Source organism: Neovison vison, chromosome 8, assembly GCF_020171115.1.
Source record: "Neovison vison isolate M4711 chromosome 8, ASM_NN_V1, whole genome shotgun sequence".
Classification (NCBI taxonomy): domain Eukaryota; kingdom Metazoa; phylum Chordata; class Mammalia; order Carnivora; family Mustelidae; genus Neogale; species Neogale vison.
In genome coordinates this window covers 124,456,018-124,477,561 of record NC_058098.1, presented here as the reverse complement: position 1 = coordinate 124,477,561, position 21,544 = coordinate 124,456,018, and the positions used below count along the sequence as shown (strand labels likewise).

The window sequence follows — 21,544 nt, the reverse complement described above, 5'->3', positions numbered from 1 at the left end:
AGTCTTATAATCCATAATAACCAGGAAACAACCTAGCTAAAAATTTGACTATGAATTTAGAGGTTAGGGGACTTAAGAATAATTAAATAATTGTTGCATTCAAACTTTAACTCAAGAATTATGAAATACAAAATCCCAAGAAGACTAATTAAAATTAATAACTAGATACTCTACATATCAAAGGGACTCTCGAGCCTAATAAAGAGGCCAATGAATAGACTAATATTTGAAATGTTTCAAAACAAAATGCTATAATTTTCAAAAATAAAATTCCAATAACCAGATCCTTTCATTTTACCAGTACATGAAAGCCAATTTCAAATTACTAAAGAACAAATAAGATATTATCATATATATAAGAGTTCAAGGTTAGCAATGATGTGAGGATTGATTCTGATGCCCGTGGCCAAAGTTTTCAATACAATATGACATGAGAATTATGAAATTCACCACTGACATACTACTGTCCTTCCTCTTCTTAACTCACTCATCTTTTTTCAGTTTTGTTTTGTTTGTTTTGTTTTCCCCCTAGTTTTCTATGGTGTGCTGCTCTACTGACTTGTCTTCATATAACTTACTGTTTGCTTATTCTTTCCCTTTGTCTCTATCTGGGTGTCCAGGTGTCTGTGACCACGTCCCAGGACTCCTCTGCACCTTCGACTCCTAAGTTTGGTCTTCTTGTTGTCTCTTACTCTCTCTTTGCTCTTCCTTCTCCTTCCTTCCTTAGCCATAGTATTTAACTAACTTGACATGAGCATGGAATCAAAGTTTATAATCTCTTTTAAATAGTAAGATGACTTTTTTTTTAAACAGTAAGATTTTTTTAACAGTAAGATGACTTTTACCTCTGATTTAGTAAAAAAAATTGTTTACTGGATTGATCTGTGTTGTACAACCCTGAAGTGATTTACTCGGTGAATTAGTGTCGTGATAAGGTGCTGCTTATTCACCACAGAATAACCATTTTTACTAAGGTCTTTGGATCAAAAGACTCATTCCTTGAACAGTATAAAATTAACCTTAGGGATTCACTAATCTAAATTAATAAAAAACTGACATTCAAGCTCTGGAACTTATGTCTCATGTGGACTTTTGTTTTAGAATTTCAAATTTCCTGGGGTGCCTGGTTGGCTCAGTTGCTTAAGCATCTACCTTTGGTTCAGGTTATGATCTCAGAGTGCTGGGATCGAACCCTGCATCAGGCTCCTTACTCAGTGGGAAGCCTGCTTCTCCGTCTCATATTCCCCTTACTTGTGTTCCCTCTCTCGCTGTGTCTCTGTCAGATAAATAAATAAAATCTTTAAGTAAATAAATAAACAATAAAAATAAAAATGTGAATTTAGTGAGTGCCTACACTGTGATTTGGCTTTGACACCTGCAGACTTTTACAATTAATTCACAGAGTCTTCAATATTATAAAGTGTAATGAATAACATTTTACAAATGTATAAAATCAAAATAGTCTATAGAGAGAATAAATGAAGCAGAAAGAATTCACCCATCCAAACTGGATGATCAACAATATAGCAGAAATCAAAAATCTAAACTCTTGCTTCCTGGAATATAAACATTATTTTGTAGCTCCATCACTTATGATTTCTTTTTGTTTCTTATAACACCAACTTCATTCTCCATGAATACAAATACAGCAAATCATTTCTGTTTTAATTTGGAGTACATTCAAATAGTTTTCATCCAAGGTTATATGGTGTAAATACAATGTTCTGCACTGAAAAAAATTAAAATAGTATCCTAAACATAACAAGAAGAAAATAAGACTAGAGTCAAGGGGCATTTACTATTACAGAGAAAAGAAAGGTCAGTTTTAAGTTCCAACAGAAAGCCTCATAATCAAATTCACAGCTTAGCTATACTTCTCTGGCTAGAGAACAGCTACACTAAGGGACCTATAATTTGACCAAACAACATGTCTCAGTGTTGTGATTCTCCATAATTTTATAAAGCTTACTATGTGACATGCCATAGGACAGGGAGTCACTCTGGCATTTAACCAGTCCTTAGAAGGAACTTATACAGAACAATTTTCCTTGTCACTGTGATTCTAAGTTGACAACCCTCAGCAAGGCAATCTGGAAGAAGCAGGACGAAGGGACAAACATTGTTAAAATGCAGGAAGCATGCCAAGTACTGGCCTGTCATATGCAGCAATCATAAAGTTGAGGAGGAGGCTGATGGACTGCTCCACGCTGATCTGGTGAGTGGAAGGAAGGCGCTTGTTCAGCTGGTAGTAGACAGAGGAGATGACGGTTTCGAGGCGGGACACACTGATCTCAGTGGAATGGTCCAGTGTATTAAGGCCATTGTCTCGGAAGGCTTCAATCATGTTCCAGATATCAACCAGGTGGACTAAAACAAAGAAAATGAACTGTCAACAATTTAAAAGTTCTAATTCATCAGAAAGGTGTTAAGACCTTTTTGTTTATTTACATCTGACAGAGCAGTGAAGGGTGGCAGAGTAAGATCCAAAAATATGCCACTTTGCCATAAGGGTTATTTTGAGCTATTCTGACACCTGAAAAACAGCATGTGTCAAGAAGTTCATGCCGAACTTCTCTTTTCTCCCTGAAAGCAGGAAATAAACTCCCAAGTGAAAGATGCCTTCCCTATTCCTAGGGGAAAGAAACATTCTTATTCCCAGAGACAGTGAATTGAGACCAAGAGAAATCTGCACAGATTTTATTAAAATAACCCGTATCTTCCTTGAGACTCCCCATATATTTTAGTGACTTTCCCACAATTGCTACTCCCTCTTCCCTAGTATATCAGCACTTAGGCCTCATCCCTCCTTCGGGTCTTCACTTTGCTATGGGGGCTTCCAGGTACATGTAAAAATCTGTGTGCTCTTCTGCTAATCTGTCTTATAACAATTTCACTCTCAGGCATAACCAGAAACCCTAAGAGGGTAGAGGTAAGGTCTTGCCTCCCTTACAAAAGCTATATTGTCAAATATAACAGAATATCAGAGAGAAAAATTCACAAGCTTAGTGGGAGCTATTAATACATTTCTCTTAGTAAGCAATAGAGCAAAGGTACAGAGTGCAGATGTAGACCATTCAACATTACAATCGGCGAAGAAGGTATAATGGGCACTGCATGAAATCCTGCCCCCAGTGATTAGAGAATACGCTCTACTTTCAAGAACACAAACAGTGTGTGTGAAAATTGAACTTATTCTGAGTCATAAAGCTAATTTTGGCAAATGTCAAAGGATTCTAGTCATATCAACCGTGCTCTCTGATTAAAATGAGATTAAATTACAAATCATCAAAAAGACCACATTTCAAATAAACCTTACATTCGGAAATGAAGAAACACACAGTACTAGGCAATGTCCTTAATCTGATTAAGGGTATTTATAGAAAACTGTGGCAAACATTTGACTTAATAGTAGTAAGTTGAAAGTCTTTCCTGATACTGTGAACAAGATAAGAAATACCCACTATCAAAGGTAAATTGGTACAGTAACTATGGAAAACAGTATGGAGATTCCTTAAAAAATTAAAAGTGAAACTACCATGCGAACCAGTAATTCCACTAGTGGGTATTTGCCTAAAGAAAATGAAGATATTAACTCGAAAAGATGTATGCACCTGTCTGCTTACTGCATTGTTCATTTACATTAGCCAATATACGTAGCATCTAAGTGTCCATCAATAGACAAATGAGTAAAGAGGATGTGGTACGTATATAGGATGGAATAGTATTCAGCCATAAAAAATGAGATTTTACCATTTGCAACAACATGGATGGATGTAGAGGGTATTACGCTAAGTGGAGTAAGTCAGAGAAAGACAAATATCATATGATTCCACTTGTATGTTCACTTACATATAAAACAAAAGAACAAACAAAAATCAGAAACAGGTGCATAAATACAGAGAGCAAACTGGTGGTTGCCAGAGGAAGGGAGAGAGGGAGATGGACAAAATGGAAGAAGGGGAATGAGAGATATAGGCTTCTCATTAGGGAATAAATAAGTCATGGGAATACAAAGGAAAGCACAGGGAACACAGTCAATGGTACTGTACTACACTGTACAGGGACAGATGGTAGCTGCACCTGTGGTAGAATCACTATGCTGTATACGTGAAACAAATATAACACTGTGTATACTTCAACGTAAAAAAGAAAAGAAAGAAAGAAATGGGGCGCCTGGGTGGCTCAGTCAGTTAAGCAGCCGATTCTTGATTTCAGCTCAGGTCATGATCTCAGGGCCGTGAGATCGAGCACCATGTCAGGCTCTGTGCTCAGGTGCTCAGGAGTCTGCTTCAGATTCTCTCCCTGCCCCTCGCTCTGCCCCTCTGCATGCTCACACAATCATGCTCTCTCTCTCTAAAATAAATAAATACATCTTTTTTTTTAAGGTTAAAAAAAAAACAAAGCAATGCCCACTATCATCATTTCTATTGTACTCTGGGTCCTAACCAATATAAACAAGCAGTAATTAGCCATGTGAGTTCAGAAATGAAGAAACTTAACTGTCATTATTCAGAAATGACAAAATTCTCCACATAGAAAATCAGATTCTCCAGATAAATTACTAAAATTGATATTTGAGTCTAGAATGATTTTAGATGCAAGTCAAGATATAAAAGTCACTGCATTTCCATTACTAACAGAAAGTGAAATTTTAAAATACTATTTGTAATAGTAGCATAAATCATCAGATTTAGTAATAAATCCAATGGAGGAAGTGCAACATCTCTACAAAAAAAAAAAAAATCTATAAATATAATCGGCAGAAATTAAAGACCTAAATAGAGGGATATACCATGTTCATAGGAGGTAATCTCAAATTGGAAATACATTGGTTCTCCCCAACTTAACCTATAGATTCAGTGCAGTCCCAACAAAATGCCACAGGGCTCTCCATTAAAAGGATAAATTTTACTATATGTAAATTGTACTTAAAAAAAGAAAGATGGAAAAAATCCCAGCAGTTGTTTCATTTTGTTTTTAGTAGAAATTGAGATTCAGATTTTAAAATGTATATGAAAATAAATGCAAAAGGCCAATTTAAAAAAGAAAAACAGAACAAAGTAAGAAGACTTGCTCTATTTGATATTAAGACTTATAAAGCAGGGCGCCTGGGTGGCTCAGTCAGTTAAGCATCTGACTCTTGATACTGGCTCAAGCCATGATATCAGGGTTGGAATTGAGCCCTGAAGGGCACCTGGGTGGCTCAGTCCTTAAGTGTTTGCCTTTGGCTTGGGTCATGATCCCAGGGTTTTGGGATCCCTCTCCCACTCCCCCTGCTTCTGTTCCCTCTCTTGCTGTGTCCCCCTGTCAAATAAATCAATAAAATCTTAGGGAAAAAAAAAAAGGAATTGAGCCCTGAGTTGTGTTCCCTGCTTAGCACAAAGTCTGCTTACGATTCTCTCTCTCCCTCTCTCTCTGCTCCAAGATCCCTATAATCTCACTCTCTCTCAAATAAATGAATACATCTTTTTTTTTAGATTTTATTTTTATTTATTTATTTGAAAGAGAGAGACACAGATAGTGACAGAGATAGCGAGAGAGAGCACAAATGGGGAGGAGAGGGAGAAGCAGGCTTCCTGCTGAGCAGGGAGCCCAATGTGGGGCTCGATCCCAGGACTCTGGGATCATGACCTGAGCTGAAGGCAGCTGCTTCACGACTGAACCACCCAGGCGTCCCATAAATGAATAAACCTTTAAAAAAAAAAAAAAAGACTTATTATAAAGCTATAACAGTGGCTATTGGTAGGATAGACAGACAGACCAGTGGAAGACAAGAGTCCAAAAGCAGATCCTCTCATATACAGAAACTGCTATGAACGTTCTTTTATATTTCTCCTAATTTGTATGAGAAAGATTTTGGGGCAGTGAAGAAAAAGAATTTTTTTTTCAATAAACAGTATAGAGACGATAGAACATGCATGTGGACAATACTGAAATTTTGCTCCTGCTTAAACTGTACACCCGCACACAAAAAATTTCCGTCTGATTAAAGAATCATATGTAACAAAATAAAACTTCCAGAATAATGCATCTTTTACTGCACATTACTAATGCCAGTAGACTGGTTTCAGGCTCTCAACACTCCACACATAGACTACTATTTCCCAAAATAATTACAGGAAGAATTATTAAAATTGTAGTTGTTCTGACAGTGGTTTTCAAACTTTTTTACCGCAACCCACAGAAATATATTTAAATCAACACACACACACACATTCTTCAAGATATATAAAAAACAAAAATACTTTTTCACAAAGTACTTTTAGACTTACCACATAATTTGTGTTCTGCTTTTTTTTATTCTTTCTCTCTTTTTCTCTATTACATGTTTTAAATTCTGGCTACAGCTCTTCAAAATGATTTCATGAACCATTAATCAGTCACAACCCATAATTTGAAAAACAATGCTTTAGGAAACCAGAGACCTCAGTCTAGGACAGCATGGTAAACCCTCCAGAGAGAATTTTATGCTAAGGTTTTTGAATAACAGTTAAAGTAGGATGGAAGTATTTAGATATACAGAGACATGTTTGTAGTAAATGCCAAAACCAGGACTAAAACTCGGGTTTTTCCAATTCTAAAGCTAATGTTCTTTCCATTATACAAAATAGTTCTTCATCAATACACACACACACAAGAAAAGTATAATTATTTTGTCATAAGTTAGTTTATCTTCCTGGAAATTAAGAGAAAAAAGATTTTACACACACATATATTTTATTTATTTTATAAGTAGTAATTCTCATAGTGATTATAGAAAAGGCTGATTCATGCTGTATTTATTTTAATCGAGAAAAATAACTTATTACAACTCTATCAAAATATTGGGTTTTTCTTCCAGAAGCTGATTATTGTATTAATTTTGTATAAAAGTTATCATTTAAAACAAGTGGGAAGGAGAAAACAATTCTCTTCACTTAAAGTACATTAATACTATGCCGGCCTCAAAACCAGTTACAGTACTAAATTTTGGTAAATATTTTGAGGGACACACAGAGTAAAAGACGAGTTTTTTCCATGACAAAGCTTACATTTTAATCAACCCTTAAGACAAAAATAATTCAACCAACATTACAATATGACTAAAAGATACTAAAACCTTTTGTTTTATATTACCGAGTGCACTATCCAGCTATCATAGAAATTAGCTGAAATGACTTACGGTTGCATCGTTTTTGTACAAATCGTAACTTGCAAGCTGTTCTGTAAGTTGATAGTCGTATGACATCAAAATTCTGAGCACCTGCAAAAAGTACAAACAGCAGATGTTCAGTGGGACTGACCCCCGCGTTTCTCAGCGCTAGGAAGTGACCATTCCAGAGCGCGGGCACGGGCCCCAACTAGGCCTTCTTCTGAGAAGACTAAAGGGGCCAGGAAGCATTAGGCACACTTTCTACGTCACCACTCCAGGCCAGCAGGTCTGCCTACATTATCCCGTCTGCCAACCAGACAAAAACCCTGAGGGAGAACACAACACCACAGTGAATCTTTCCTTCTGTACCTCTTCTTTGGGAAATACTAGGAAATTGGTGATGAGCAGCTGGGAAAGTCCCATCCCCGACTAACCAAAGAGAAAAAGCACTAATCTGATGGATGAGAGCACACGACATTTATTGGGCCATGTTCGCTAGTGGAGCGGTAACGACAGGAAAATGTCTGTGCACATGGCACAGAACTCACTATTCAGTACAGTTAAGTCAGACTTGGGTACTGCAAAATGAAATAGGGCAAATATCACACAAGTCTAAAGCGAACTAGTTGAGGAAAATGGGAAACCCCACAAGCTCCAGCCTAGTTTGCGGGAAATCTCTACTCTGAAGTTCCAGGTGCTAGTCAAGAATCAAGTATCACGGGGCGCCTGGGTGGCTCAGTGGGTTAAGCCGCTGCCTTCGGCTCAGGTCATGATCTCAGGGTCCTGGGATCGAGTCCCACATCGGGTTCTCTGCTCAGCAAGGAGCCTGCTTCTCTCTCTCTCTCTCTCTCTCTCTCTCTGCCTGCCTCTCCATCTACTTGTGATCTCTCTCTGTCAAATAAATAAATAAATAAATCTTTAAAAAAAAAAAAGAATCAAGTATCACTCTGTTTTCCTTTGTCATTTTTCTCAACATTTACCTTCTTCTGAAGCAGTCATCTTTCCTGGTTTCTATAAGGAAAATCCTCATATACTGCTCTAAGAATAGCCTCACTTTTAAAAAAACTTCCCTTATGTAAGTGTCATGTCGATTTCCTGATCAAAAGATGTGGTAGTTTGGCACATGAAAAATAGAGCAGAAAGCCCCCAGTGAAGAAACTGATTATGTTATCCTTTTGGGTATTATGAACTAGAAAAGATGACTCCCCACTCCATTATCATTCATTTTGAGAACATTTCATTGTAAGAAATACACTGAAATGTCACTTTAATACTAGTGTCAGACAGTATATTTCAAGCTTATCAAGAAATGGTACAGAGGGTCCTAACTAAACACACAGGCAGAACTCTAGTGACAGGGGGAGAGCCCAGTGAAGCTCCTGGATAGACAGGAGACAATCTAAAAATACTGAGTACCCAAGAGGTACAGGGAAAGGATAAGAAAGAATTAACCCTTCTTTCTATATCATGGTTCTCCTCATTCATGCGAATAGGATAAAAACTTCTATGGTATACCAAATCCAAAGGAAAGCAAAGAGTCAAATGCAAGGTTTTTATTGTATCTGCTGTATCAGAAGCTTTTATCAGAGTCTCCTGGAGAGGAACCTGGAACCTACATTCCAGAAAGTCCTATAATCAAGGTAGGTTTGGGAAACACATAACTACCCAACTCAGCTTCAAGGTCTGGCCTGTGCAACTCTCAAATTTTACCTCACACCTACCTGCAATCAGTACAAGCTACATATAATTACCCAAACATGCCGAGCTCTCTCATCTGAGTCTTGTAAGTGCTACTCACGGCTCCAGCCCTTTCTTTATCACAACCCTGAACTGACTCAGCCTGCACATCGCTTCCTTTCAGTTCCCTTCCTGGACCCCCCGGGCTTCCTCAGTCATGGCTCTTACTGCCCTATCATTCCTTATTTCCATTTTCAGGAAAATAAGTTTCATGAAGGTAGAGACCATTTCATTGTTGTGTTGTTCACTATTATATGCCCAAAACTAGGATATAATAAAACTAGCACCTGAAATATTTATTGAATGAATAGATAACATTAGAAAGTTGTGTTGCTGATATAAAAGACTGATCTGTGGGGCACCTGGGTGGCTCAGTGGGTTAAAGCCTCTTCTTTGGCTTAGGACATGATCTCAGGGTCCGGGGATTGAGTCCCTCATCAGGCTCTCTGCTCAGCAGGAAGCCTGCTTCCTCCTCTCTCTCTCCCTGCCTCTCTGCCTACTTGTGATCTCTGCCTGTCAAATAAATAAATAAAAATCCTTAAAAAAAAAAAAAAAAAAAAAAAAGACTGATCTGCTTTCCCCAAAAAACATACTAAGCAAAGTCAAAATTTTACACAAACTATATAATTTTGAAAAGCTAATACAAGGAGATGATAAAGGTAGTGGTGAAACCAACTCCTTTCCCTGTACAAACATGTTGATGCCTTCTTCAGACATAGCACAGGATTCCAGACTGCAGGCTAGGGAGCCACAGGATTCGGTGGAGGAGCTTGTCGCACCTACAGAAGGTGTAAGGCAGTAAGTATATTTTGTTAAAAAGCCATCTAACTAACGAGATGAAGAGGAGAGAAGGAGAAAGAGAAGAGGTAACAAACCTAGTAAATGTAAAGAGAGTAACTTTTCTGAATTGTCTGAAACCTTAACAACCACTTTTTTTTTTTAAGATTTTATTTATTTATTTGACAGAGAGAGAGAGCATGCACGAGAGAGGGAACACAAGCAGGGGGAGTGGGAGAGGGAGAGGCAGGCTTCCCACTGAGCAGGAAGCCTGGAGTGGGGTTCGATCCCAGGACCTCAGGATCATGAACTGAGCCTACGGCAGATGCTTAACAACTGAGCCACCCAGGTGCTCCTTTACAACAACTTTTAAAAACCAAAATGTTTCAAGAGAATAGGAGTCTGAATAAGTAAAAAAAAATAAATAAACATAAATGACTTCCTTGTTTTTTTTCTTGGCTGTCTGATTAGAAATCCTCAGACCAGAGATGAAGCCAGAAGTCCCAACAGAGAAGAAGGTACAGACCACAGAATGGTGACTCTTCCAGTGGCTGAAATAGAAAGAAAAGGAAAAAAAAAAAAAAAAATCCCACAAAGGGAAACAGGAACACATGACTGGCTCCACCTCAACTTAGATTTAAATTCTTAAAGCAAATAAAGAAAGTGATAATCAAATAGGTTAGACAAAAGAAAAACTGACCATACGAAAGAATTCTTAAGTCTAATTTATGATGTTAAAAAAGAGAATACTAAAAATAGCATGTATTGGGGCAACTAGGTGGCTCAGACATTAAGCGTCTGCCTTTGGTTCAGGTCATGATTCCGGGGTCCTGGGATTGAACCCCACATCAGCTCCCTGCTCAGCAGGAAGCCTGCTTCTCCCTCTCTCACTCCCCCTGCTTGTGTTCCCTATCTCACTGTGTCTTTCTCTGTCAAATAAATAAAATCTTTTTTTAAAAAATGGCATGTATTTCATAAGGGAGGTGCTCTGAAACAGTCTAATATTCCTGTATTGCTTTGAATAAGTTGTAAATGTTGATAAGCTCTGGGTTTCATTTTAATTGATGTTAGACTTTCTCGGATAGCCACGAAAAGAAGAGAAAAAGAATAAACAACTCACAACCAAGAAGAGGGAAAAATGCACCGGAAGGAAGGAAACTCATTTTATCTAAGGAAGATAAGAAAGGAAGAAAAAACAACAGAGAAAGGACACAGTTGAAGCACAAAACAAGATGGAAGAAAATGTGAAATCCCTCTGTACTCATAAAAACAATTAAACAGGATAAATTCTTCAGTGAAAAATCAAAGACAATAGTTGTTGTTGTTAAATAATCTAGCTTACACTGCTTATAGGAGAGATACATAAAACATAAAGATCAGGGGAGCCTGGGTGGCTCAGTAAATTAAGCATCTGACTCTTGACTTCAGCTCAGGTCCTGATCTCAGTGTCATGGGATCAAGCCCCATGTTGGGCTCCATGCCCAGCTCGGACTCTGCTTAGGATTCTTTCTCTCCCTCTTCCTCTGCCTGAGAGAAGGAACACAAGCAGGGGGAGTGAGAGAGGGAGAAGCAGGTTTCCTGCTGAGCAGGGACCCTGTCGTGGGACTTGATCCCAGAACCCTGGGATTATGACCTGAGCCGAAAGCAGATGCTTAACGACTGACCCACCCAGGTGCCCCCAGTACAGCTATATTAATAACAACAAAATAAACTTCACAGTAAAAAGCATCACTAGAAAAAGAGTATACCTATAAAAGAAATAAAAATTATTTTTTAAAAAGAGTATACCTTCATAATATTCAATATATTCAATATCCTAGGTAGACGTAATATTTTAATACATGTGCATCTAAGAACAAAATGTCAAATCACTGACAGACCTAAGGGATAAAAAATTAAAGTCCATGATCAAAGCAGAGATTTTTAATGACTTTTAGTAATTAACCGGTCAAATCATTAAGAATAAAAACGGTCTGAATAAAACATATAACAAATTAAATCTAAATAATGAAGAAATCATACACATTATTTTCAAGCACACATGGAATATTTATAAAATATATAACAAAAATTATTAAATTCAAAGATTCTAGAACATCCTTCATTCTCTGACCCACATACTAATTAAGCTAAATATTTTTTAATTAAAAGTCATTCATTTATAAATTTAAAAGCGTATTTCTAAATAATTCCTAACAAAAGTTAGAAAACACAGAGAAGTGATCACGAAAATGGCATCTATCAGAATACATGAAATGCAAAAATAGAAAATCACAGGAAAGAAGTTCTTAAGTGCTTACATAAGAGGAAAAAAGTCAGAAAATAAATGGCCCAAGTTACCTAACATAAGAAGTTGGAAAAAGAACATCAGAATTCCCTTAAGTAAAAAGAAGAAAGTAATAAACACAATAGCACAAAATAATGAGGCAGAAACAAAGATACACACAGAGGACCAACATAGCCAAATTTCCTTGAAAAGACCGATAAAATTGACAAAATTTTGGAAAAGGAAAAATAAAATCAGAATCTCTGAGCTGGGAGGCCTGGCATCAAGCCACTTGGTTGTAGTGAATAATCCTTTTAATGTACTGTTGGATCCTACTGGCTAATATTCTGGTGAGAATTTTCGCATCTGTGTTCATCAAGAATATTGGTCTGTAATTCTCTTTTTTGATGGGGTCTTTGCCTGGTTTTGGGATCAGCTAATGCTGGCCTCAAAAAATGAGTCTGGAAGTTTTCCATCCATTTCTATTTTTTTGGAACAGTTTCAGGAGAATAGGTATTAATTCTTCTTTGAATGTTTGGTACAATTCCCCTGAGAAGCCATCTGGCCCTGGACTCTTGTTTGTTGGGAGATTTTTGATGACTGCTTCAATCTCCTTACTGGTTATGGGTCTGCTCAGGTTTTCTATTTCTTCCTGGTTCAGTTTTCACTACGACCAAGTGGGATTTATTCCTGGGCTGCAAGGTTGGTTCAACATCCACAAATCAATCAATGTGATAAAATACATTAATAAAAGAAAGAATAAGAGCCATAGGGTACTCTCAATAGATGCTGAAAAAGCACTTGACAAAGTACAGCATCCTTTCCTGATCAAAACTCCTCAAAGTGTAGTGATAGATGATAATATCATCTATCATCTTTGATGATAATATCATCAAAGCTATCTATGAAAAACCCACAGCATATTGCACCCAAAACTGTAAGCTACCTAGGAATAAACCTAACCAAAGAGGCAAAGAATCTGTACTCAGAAATCTATAAAGTACTCATGAAAGAAATTGAGGAAGACACAAAGAAATGGAAAAATGTTCCATGCTCATGGAATACAGGAACAAATATTGTAAAAATGTCTATGCTACCTAAAGCAATCTACACATTTAATGCAATCCCTATCAAAATACCATCAAATTTTTTCAAAGAAATGGAACAAAGATGGGACGCCTGGGTGGCGCAGTTGGTTGGACGACTGCCTCCGGCTCAGGGCGTGATCCTGGAGTCCCGGGATCGAGTCCCACATCAGGCTCCCAGCTCCATGGGGAGTCTGCTTCGCTCTCTGACCTTCTCCTCGCTCATGCTCTCTCTCACTGTCTCTCTCTCTCAAATAAATAAATAAATAAATAAATAAATGGAACAAAGAATCCTAAAATTTATATGGAACCAGAAAAGACCAGAAGAATGTTGAAAAAGAAAGCCAAAGTTGGTGGCATCACATTTCCATACTTCAAGCTCTATTACAAAGCTGTCATCACCAAGACAGTATGGTACTGGCACAAAAACAGACACATAGATCAATGGAACAGAATAGAGAGGCCAGAAATAGACCCTCAACTCTACAGTCAACTAATCTTTGACAAAGCAGGAAAGAATGTCCAATGGAAAAAAGAGTCTCTTCAACAAATGGTGTTGGGAAAATTGGACAGCCACATGCAGAAGAATTAAACTGAACCATTTTCTTACACCACACACAAAAATAGACTCAAAATGGATGAAGGACTTCAATGTGAGAAAGGAAGCCATCAAAATCCCTGAGGAGAACACAGTTAGCAACCTATTCGACCTCAGCCGCAGCAACTTCTTCCTAGAAATATCGTCAAAGGCAAGGGAAGCAAGGGCAAAAATGAACTATTGGGACTTCATCAAGATCAAAAGCTTTTGCAACAAAATAGTCAACAAAACCAAAAGACAACTGACAGAATGGGAGAAGATATATGCAAATGACATATCAGATAAAGGGCTAGTATCCAAAATCTATAAAGAACTTATCAAACTCCAACACCCAAAGAACAAATAATCAATCAAGAAATGGGCAGAGGACGTGAAAAGACATTTCTGAAAAGGTGACATCCACATGGCCAACAGACACATGAAAAAGAGCTCCACATCACTTAGCATCAGGGAAATACAAATCAAAACCACAATGAGATACCACCTCACACCAGTCAGAATGGCTAAAATTAACAAGTCAGGAAATGACGGATGCTGGTGAGGATGCCAAGAAAGGGGAGCCCTCCTACACTATTGGTGGGAATGAAATCTGGTGCAGCCACTCTGGAAAACAGCATGGACATTCCTCAAAAAGTTGAAAATAGAGCTACCCTATGACCCAGCAATTGCACTACTAGGTGTTGACCCCAAAGATACAAATGTAGTGATCCAAAGGGGCATGTGCACCCTAATGTTTATAGCATCAATGTCCACAATAACCAAACTATGGAAAAAACCTAGATGTCCATCAACAGATGAATGGATAAAGAAGATGTGGTATATATACACAATGGAATACTATGCAGCCATCAAAAGAAATGAAATCTTTCCATTTGCAACGACATGGATCGAACTAGAGGGTATTATGCTGAGCGAAACAAGTCAATCGGAAAAAGACATTTGTCATATGATCTCCCTGATATGAAGAATTTGAGAGGCAACGTGGGGGGTTTGGGGGGGTAGGGAAGGAAAAAATGAAGCAAGATGGGATCGGAAGGGAGGGAGACAAACCATAAAAGACTCTTAATCTCTCAAAACAAACTGAGGGTTGCTGGGAGGAAGGAGATAGGGAGAGGGTGGTTGGGTTATGGACATTGGGGAGGGTATGTGCTATGGTGAGTGCTATGAAGTATGTAAACCTGGCGATTCACAGATCTGTACCCCTGGGGCTAATAATACATTATATATTAATAAAAAATTAAAAATTAAAAAAAATTCCTAAGAAAAAGAAAACAAACAAAAAAAGAATTTAAAATACAGTAGTCAAAACCATCTTTCTTTAAAAACAATATAGTGCCTTGGGGCGCCTGGGTGGCTCAGTGGGTTAAAGCCTCTGCCTTTGGCTCAGGTCGTGATCCCAGGGTCCTGGGTTTAAGCCCCACATCAGTCTCTCTGCTCAGTGGGGAGCCTGCTTCCCCATCTCTCTCTGCCTGCCTCTCTGCCTACTTGTGATCTCTGTCAAATAAATAAATAAAATCTTTTAAAAATAATAATAATAATAATATAGTCCCAAAGAATGTACAACATCAAGAATAAACCCTCATGGGGCGCCTGGGTGGCTCAGTGGGTTAAAGCCACTGCCTTCAGCTCAGGTCATGATCCCGGGGTCCTGGGATCGAGTCCCGCATCAGGCTCTCTGCTCAGCGGGGAGCCTGCTTCCTCCTCTCTCTCTCTCTGCCTACTTGTGATTTCTTCTGTCAAATGGATAAATAAAATATTTAAAAAAAAAAAAAAAAAAGAATAAACCCTCATGTAAACCACAAATTTGGGGTGTTACAATTTGTCAACACAGGCCCATTTGTTGTAGCAAATGTACCCTCTGGTGGGGTGGTATTGTTAACAGGGGAAATCGTGCATGTGTGCTACGGGGAACTTGCTATACCTGCCTCTTAGTTTTACTGTGAACCTAAAACTGCTCTAAAATAGTGAAGTCTTGGGGTGCCTGGTGATTTAGTGGGTTAAGCCTCTGCCTTCAGCTCAGGTCATGTTCTCAGAGTCCTGGAATCGAGCCCCGCATCAGGCTCTCTGCTCAGTTTCTGCTTCCCCCTTGTGATCTCTATCTCTGTGTCAAATAAATAAATAAAATCTTTTTTTTTTTTTTTAAGTGAAGTCTTTAAAAAAGTTATGGATATACCCACAACAAGTAAAAATCTATTAATTACCCATTGAGACTAATAAAACAGAAAGATCAGTGAATTCAAAATTGCCCTAAAATCAACCCAAAACTTAGATGGTAGAATCCTATGATAAGGCTGGCAAAAGATGACTTTTACATCCATAGAAGGTAATAATGCTGGAGATCTGGGGGGATGTTGGAAAGGAGAGAGGAAAGCTTTGAGCAGCAGACACCACTGTCACCAATGCAATTCTTCCTATGAAGAAAGAGGGGAGACAAGAAGCCATACTCACCAAACATCTCCAAAACTGTCCATACCCTTGAGTTTGTTACAGAGAAAGGCAATTTGTCTGAGCTCTATGTGTCAGAATGATGACATTCACAAAGCAGCAAACCCAATTCTTTACAGAATACCCATTTCCGACGCAACAGTAGTACTCTACCCTGGTTGTGCTCTCTCTCATGGTCACGTTTATTTACTGAAAGCACCCCAGGCACTTCTTACTATCAGGATTTGTTTATCAACATGGTTTCCTTATTTTGTATGTTTCCCCTCACCAAAATGTAAGCAATATGCAAGAATTCAAGGACTGTGTTCTGTTCTCCCCTTAAACCTAGCACCTAGTACAGTGCCTAGAATATAACAGATCTTCAATAAATGTGTTAAAAAATTAATGAAAATATGACCCCTATGCTGAGCCTTGAATGGTAAGCAGGAACAAGGCAGATGAAGGCGGGCCCAACTGCATAAGCAAAGGCCCAAAGACGGCAAATGCGTGATCCGTATGGAGTCTGCTTGAGATCCTCTCTCTGCCCCTAGCCCACTTGCACTCTCTCTTTCTGTCTCTAAAATAAATAAATCTTTTTTTAAAAAATGGAACATGCTAATGCTTAAAGTTATGACTTCATCAGGAAAAAAAAGAAAAGGCATCCCCACACATACAAACAAGGAACCCAGAAGCTCTCAGGACTCACGCATTTCTATGAACAGCTGCCTCTTCTCAGCCATGGTCTTCCGCTTATTTCCACTTTCCTCAATCATCCTATAAACAAAAAAAGATACAATAAACCACTGCAATATGATAATTCATCCAAGGGCTTATCATTCTGTTATGAAGAGGTACAGGGAACCAAGTTGTATATGCATTTAAGAGACAATCAGTAAAAATAAAGCAGAAGCCCGATATAGAAAAAGACAAGACACTGTCCCTTTATTTACTTGATAGCTTCTAAAATATGACAAAGTCAATAATTAAATGAGCTCATACACTTGCTTCATGTACTGAAAATATGGGGCTATGTCTTATTTCTAACTTTGATTATTTTCTCTGCTAAGTCCTGGATTAGTTGGGACACAGCTTCCCGTAACCCTACTGTTTTACACAGATAAACATGGTACTAAATATAATTTAGAAAATAATTATAATGAAAGGCTAAACTAGAGAACATAACAGTTATTAGCATATACACAAAAGACATAAATAAAATCTTCTATTTTCATAGTAAACAATATTGAACAAAGAAAGTATTCATACCCAGGGTGCCTGGGTGGCTCAGTGGGTTAAGCCTCTGCCTTTGGCTCAGGTCATGATCCCAGGGTCCTGGGATCAAGCCCACATCAGGCGCTCTGCTCAGCAGGGAGCCTACTTCCCCCTCTCTCTCTGCCTGCCTCTCTGCCTACTTGTGATCTCTGTTGGTCAAATAAACAAATAAAATCTTTTTAAAAAAAAAAAAAGAAAGAAAGAAAGAAAGTATTCATCCCCAAACTCAAAGAACTCCTAGAGATAATTTTTTTCTTTTCTTTTTTTTTTAAAGATTTTATTTATTTATTTGACAGACAGAGATCACAGAGATCTCTGCTGAGCAGAGAGCCTGATGTGGAGCTCGATCCCAGGGTCCTGGGATCATAACCTAAGCCAAAGGCAGAGACTTAACCCACTGAGCCACCCAGGCCCCCCTTGAGATAAATTTTTTATCACACAGTAATAGTTCAGGTTGACACACATAGGCTACATCAGTCTCTCTGTTAAAACTCTGTCCATGTGTTACCTCATTTAATCCTTCCAACAATCCCAGATACTGGTATCATTATTATTATCCCCATTTTATAGATTAGGAAACAGCCTGGAAAAGAACACTAACTTGCTTGAGGGTACAACTCAGAAGTGGTAGAGTCAATTCCCCCCCTTTCACTAAACTTCTTACATAATCCTTGCTTTCACATGCATGCTGCCAAATTTCCAGAACAAAAAAGCCCATTGCACAGACCCTACTGATGCAAAATCTGTGATCATTTCAGCTGAATTTTGCCTTATTCTGTGAATAAAAAGTATCTAGACAGAGCATAAGCCAAACAATTTCCCTAAGGAGATTAAACTTATAAATCATGGAGTGATTTACAGCACAGACTCAAATATATTAGAATCACAAATTAAATGATGACTACACAAATTACACATCCATTAAAACAAGGTGCCTGGTAAAGGTTTAGTTTTAAATATATCCTAAAGAAAATTTAAAAATTACCATTCTACAACTAATATTTTGATAATTAAGACCAATCTTTTCCTAAATCATTGATGTATTACCAAGTAGGCTTTAACATACATGATGGTTACTTAACAATTTACCTCCAAGAGAAAAAAATTTTAAACAGGAAGAAAGCCAAAAGACAAAGCAACTAGAAACAGCAAAATGTAATGAAAGGTAGGTCCTAAAGAGAAAAACAAGGGTTGATACCAGTAGCCTGTAATTACAAAGGAAGAAAGATATTTAAAAGTTTACTGCCTCCTCCCCAATCTTGGTCTCTCACTAGGTAATACAAATTTTAATTGCTAACCATAGATTCAAAGATAATATCATAGTATCCTTTATAACACATCTTATCATAGCATTTTTCTACTTTTTGCTATTTCTCTACACCACTTTTTTTCTTTTTCTTTTTTTTTTAAGATTTTCTTTATTTATTTGACAGACAGAGACCACAAGTAAGCAGAGAGGCAAGCAGAGAGAGAGAGAGGGAAGCAGGCTCCCTGCTGAGCACAGAGAGCCTGATTCGGATCTCAATGACCCCGAGATCATGACCTGAGCCGAAGGCAGCGGCTTAACCCACTGAGCCACCCAAGGCAGCGGCTTAACCCACTGAGCCACCCAGGTGCCCCTACACCACTTTTTTTCAGAGTAGAGCCTAAGAACTCCTGGAGATCTCTAATTTCTTCATGACAATTTTCTAAATTTTGTCTTTATTTCCAAATAATCTCAAAAAAATTAATATAACTATATTCTGGATCATTGAAATGCCTACAAAACTACAATGCTAAGACAAAAAATATCAACACTCTATAAATTTAAGGAAGACCCAAAGTTTTATCATGTTCAATATGTCCAGAAACAATACAAAATTCTTTGGCAAACAACCAACCAAGAAAATCTTAACTCACAAGGGAAATGACAATCAAAAGAAGCTACCAATAAGACAGATGTTGGAGGAAACTGATAGAGAATTTAAAGTAGCAGTTAGGGGCATCTGGGTGGCTCAGTGGGTTAAGCCTCTGCTTTCCGCTCAGGTCATGATCCCAGGTTCCTGGGATCGAGCCCTGCCATCAGGCTCTCTGCTCGGCAGGGAGCCTGCTTCCCCCACCCCCCAATGCCCCCGCCTGCCTCTCCACCTACTTGTGATCTCTGTCTATCAAATAAATTTTTTAAATCTTTAAAAAAAAAAAAAAAAGTAGCAGTTAGAAAAATGCCTAAATTAGCAATCGCAAACATTCTTGAAATAAGAGTTAAAATCTTAAGTGTTAGCCGAGAAAGAAAAGATATGAAAGGAACCAAATGGAAATCTTGGAACTGAAATATACACTCATTGGGAGAGGACTGGATGGACTCAACAGCAGGACAGAAATGACAGAGGAAAGAGTCAGTAAACTTAAAGATATATCAAGCAGAAATTATCCCATCTGAAGGGGGAGTGGAACAAGAGAGAGGTTTTGTTTGTTTGTTTGTTTGTTTCTTAAAGGAATAAAGCTTCAGGGACTGAGTGGACAAAAACAAAAGATCCAACATTCATCATGTACTCAGAATCCCAGAAGGAGAGAAAAGGAGTGCGGCAACGTGGTGCTACACAATACATGAAGACATACTAGCTGAAAACTTACCAAGTTCAGTGAATGACATACCTACGAATTCAAGAAACTGAGCAAACAAGCTATAGCCAAAGAAACTAACTATAATGGTCATATCATAATCAAACTGCTGAAAGACAAAGAAAAAAATCTTAAAAGAAGTCAGAGTAAAAGAACATTTTACATATAGGATAGAGACCAGCCAATTTTTTTCTTAAAGATCCAAACAGTAAATATTTTAGGTTTGCGGGCCATGTGGTCTGTCACCACTACTCACCATCGCCACTGCAGTGTGAAAGCAGCCACAGACAATATGTAGACAAATGAGTATGGCTTTGTTGAAAGTTTATTTTGAAAACAAACAGGTAGTCAACCCACAGAACAGAGCCTACAGCCCCTGTTGAGATGAGTGACGACATGATTACTGCAGATTTCTCATCAGAAACTGTGGAAGTCAGAAGATGGCAGAGCAATGCTTTTACATTGAGAGAATATTACCCTTTCAGAAACTAAAGAAAACTGAGAGAATTTGTAGTCAACAGACATGCTCTAAAATAAGCTAAAGAAAGTTCTTCAGGGAGCGCCTGGGTGGCTCACTTGTTAAGCAGCTGCCTTTGGCTCAAGTCATGATTCTGGGGTCCTGGGATGAGCCCTGCATCTGGCTCCCTGCTTAGTGGGAAGCCTGCTTCTCCCTCTCCCACTCCCCCTGCTTGTGTTCCCTCTCTTGCTGTCTCTCTGTCAAATAAATAAATTAAATATTTTTTTTTAATTTTCTTTAGAAAGGGAAAACAATTACAAAATGTTACAAATGAAGAACCACAAAAGATGTTAGAAAAAAATAACACCAATTTCATACAATTGCTACCAGAAAATACAAAAGAACATCTTTCGAATCATTTTAAAAAGCCAGTAATATCCTGATACCCAAAATAGACAAAGACAGTACAAAAACAAATGCCTCTCATGAACATAGACACAAAGCCCGCAACAACAAGCAAAATCCTCAACCAATCAAGCCATTTATAAAAACCTTGGAAGCAGTGGGAGTTTATCCCAGGAAAGGAAGGCCAATTCAACATTTGAAAATTAATCAATATAATCCAACATATTAACAATCTAATAAAAAATGTTTAGGTCAGATGCAAAAAGAGCATTTGACAAAATACAACGTCCATTCCTAAAGATAAACTCTCTGAAAACTAGAAATAAAACCTTTCTACACCTGATAAAGGGCACCTACAGAAAACTGACAGCTAAGATCATATTTAGTGGTAGAAAACTATATGCTTTTCCCCTGAGACTGGGACCAAGACAAGGATGTCCATTCTTACTACTTCTATTAAACATTATATGGGATGTCTCAGCCAGTGAAATAAGACAAAAGATAAAGGGAAAACAGAATGGAAAGAAAGAAATAAAATTATCCTTATTTTGCAGACATCATGATGATCTAGATAATGATCTAGATGATGTAGAAATTCCAAATTCTAGGAGCCAAAAAAAGCTCCTAGAACTAAAAAGTGAGTCTGACACCGTTGCAGGACAGGAGGTCAAAACACAAAAGTCAGCCACAGCTCTGTTTACTAGCACTGTACAACTAGAAATTGAATACTTTTTTTTTTTAATTTATTTATTTGTCAGAGAGAGAGAAAGAGAGCGAGCTGGGGCACAGG

At 38.0% G+C, this 21,544-nt stretch overlaps 1 protein-coding gene across 7 annotated transcripts in view; it reads right to left on the bottom strand.

The window, feature by feature from the left end:
* Nucleotides 1-21,544, bottom strand: part of DTNB (dystrobrevin beta) — a 232,458-nt gene that overhangs the window by 186,895 nt on the left and 24,019 nt on the right. For all 7 annotated transcript variants that reach the window (XM_044261953.1, XM_044261956.1, XM_044261957.1 and 4 more), the window contains exons 3-5: nt 16,726-16,793; nt 7,163-7,243; nt 2,154-2,367 (exon numbers count right to left, since the gene is read on the bottom strand). In XM_044261953.1, the coding sequence (XP_044117888.1) occupies nt 2,154-2,367; nt 7,163-7,243; nt 16,726-16,792 (362 nt within the window). In that variant the 5' untranslated portion in view covers nt 16,793. The remainder of the gene's footprint in view (nt 1-2,153; nt 2,368-7,162; nt 7,244-16,725; nt 16,794-21,544) is intronic.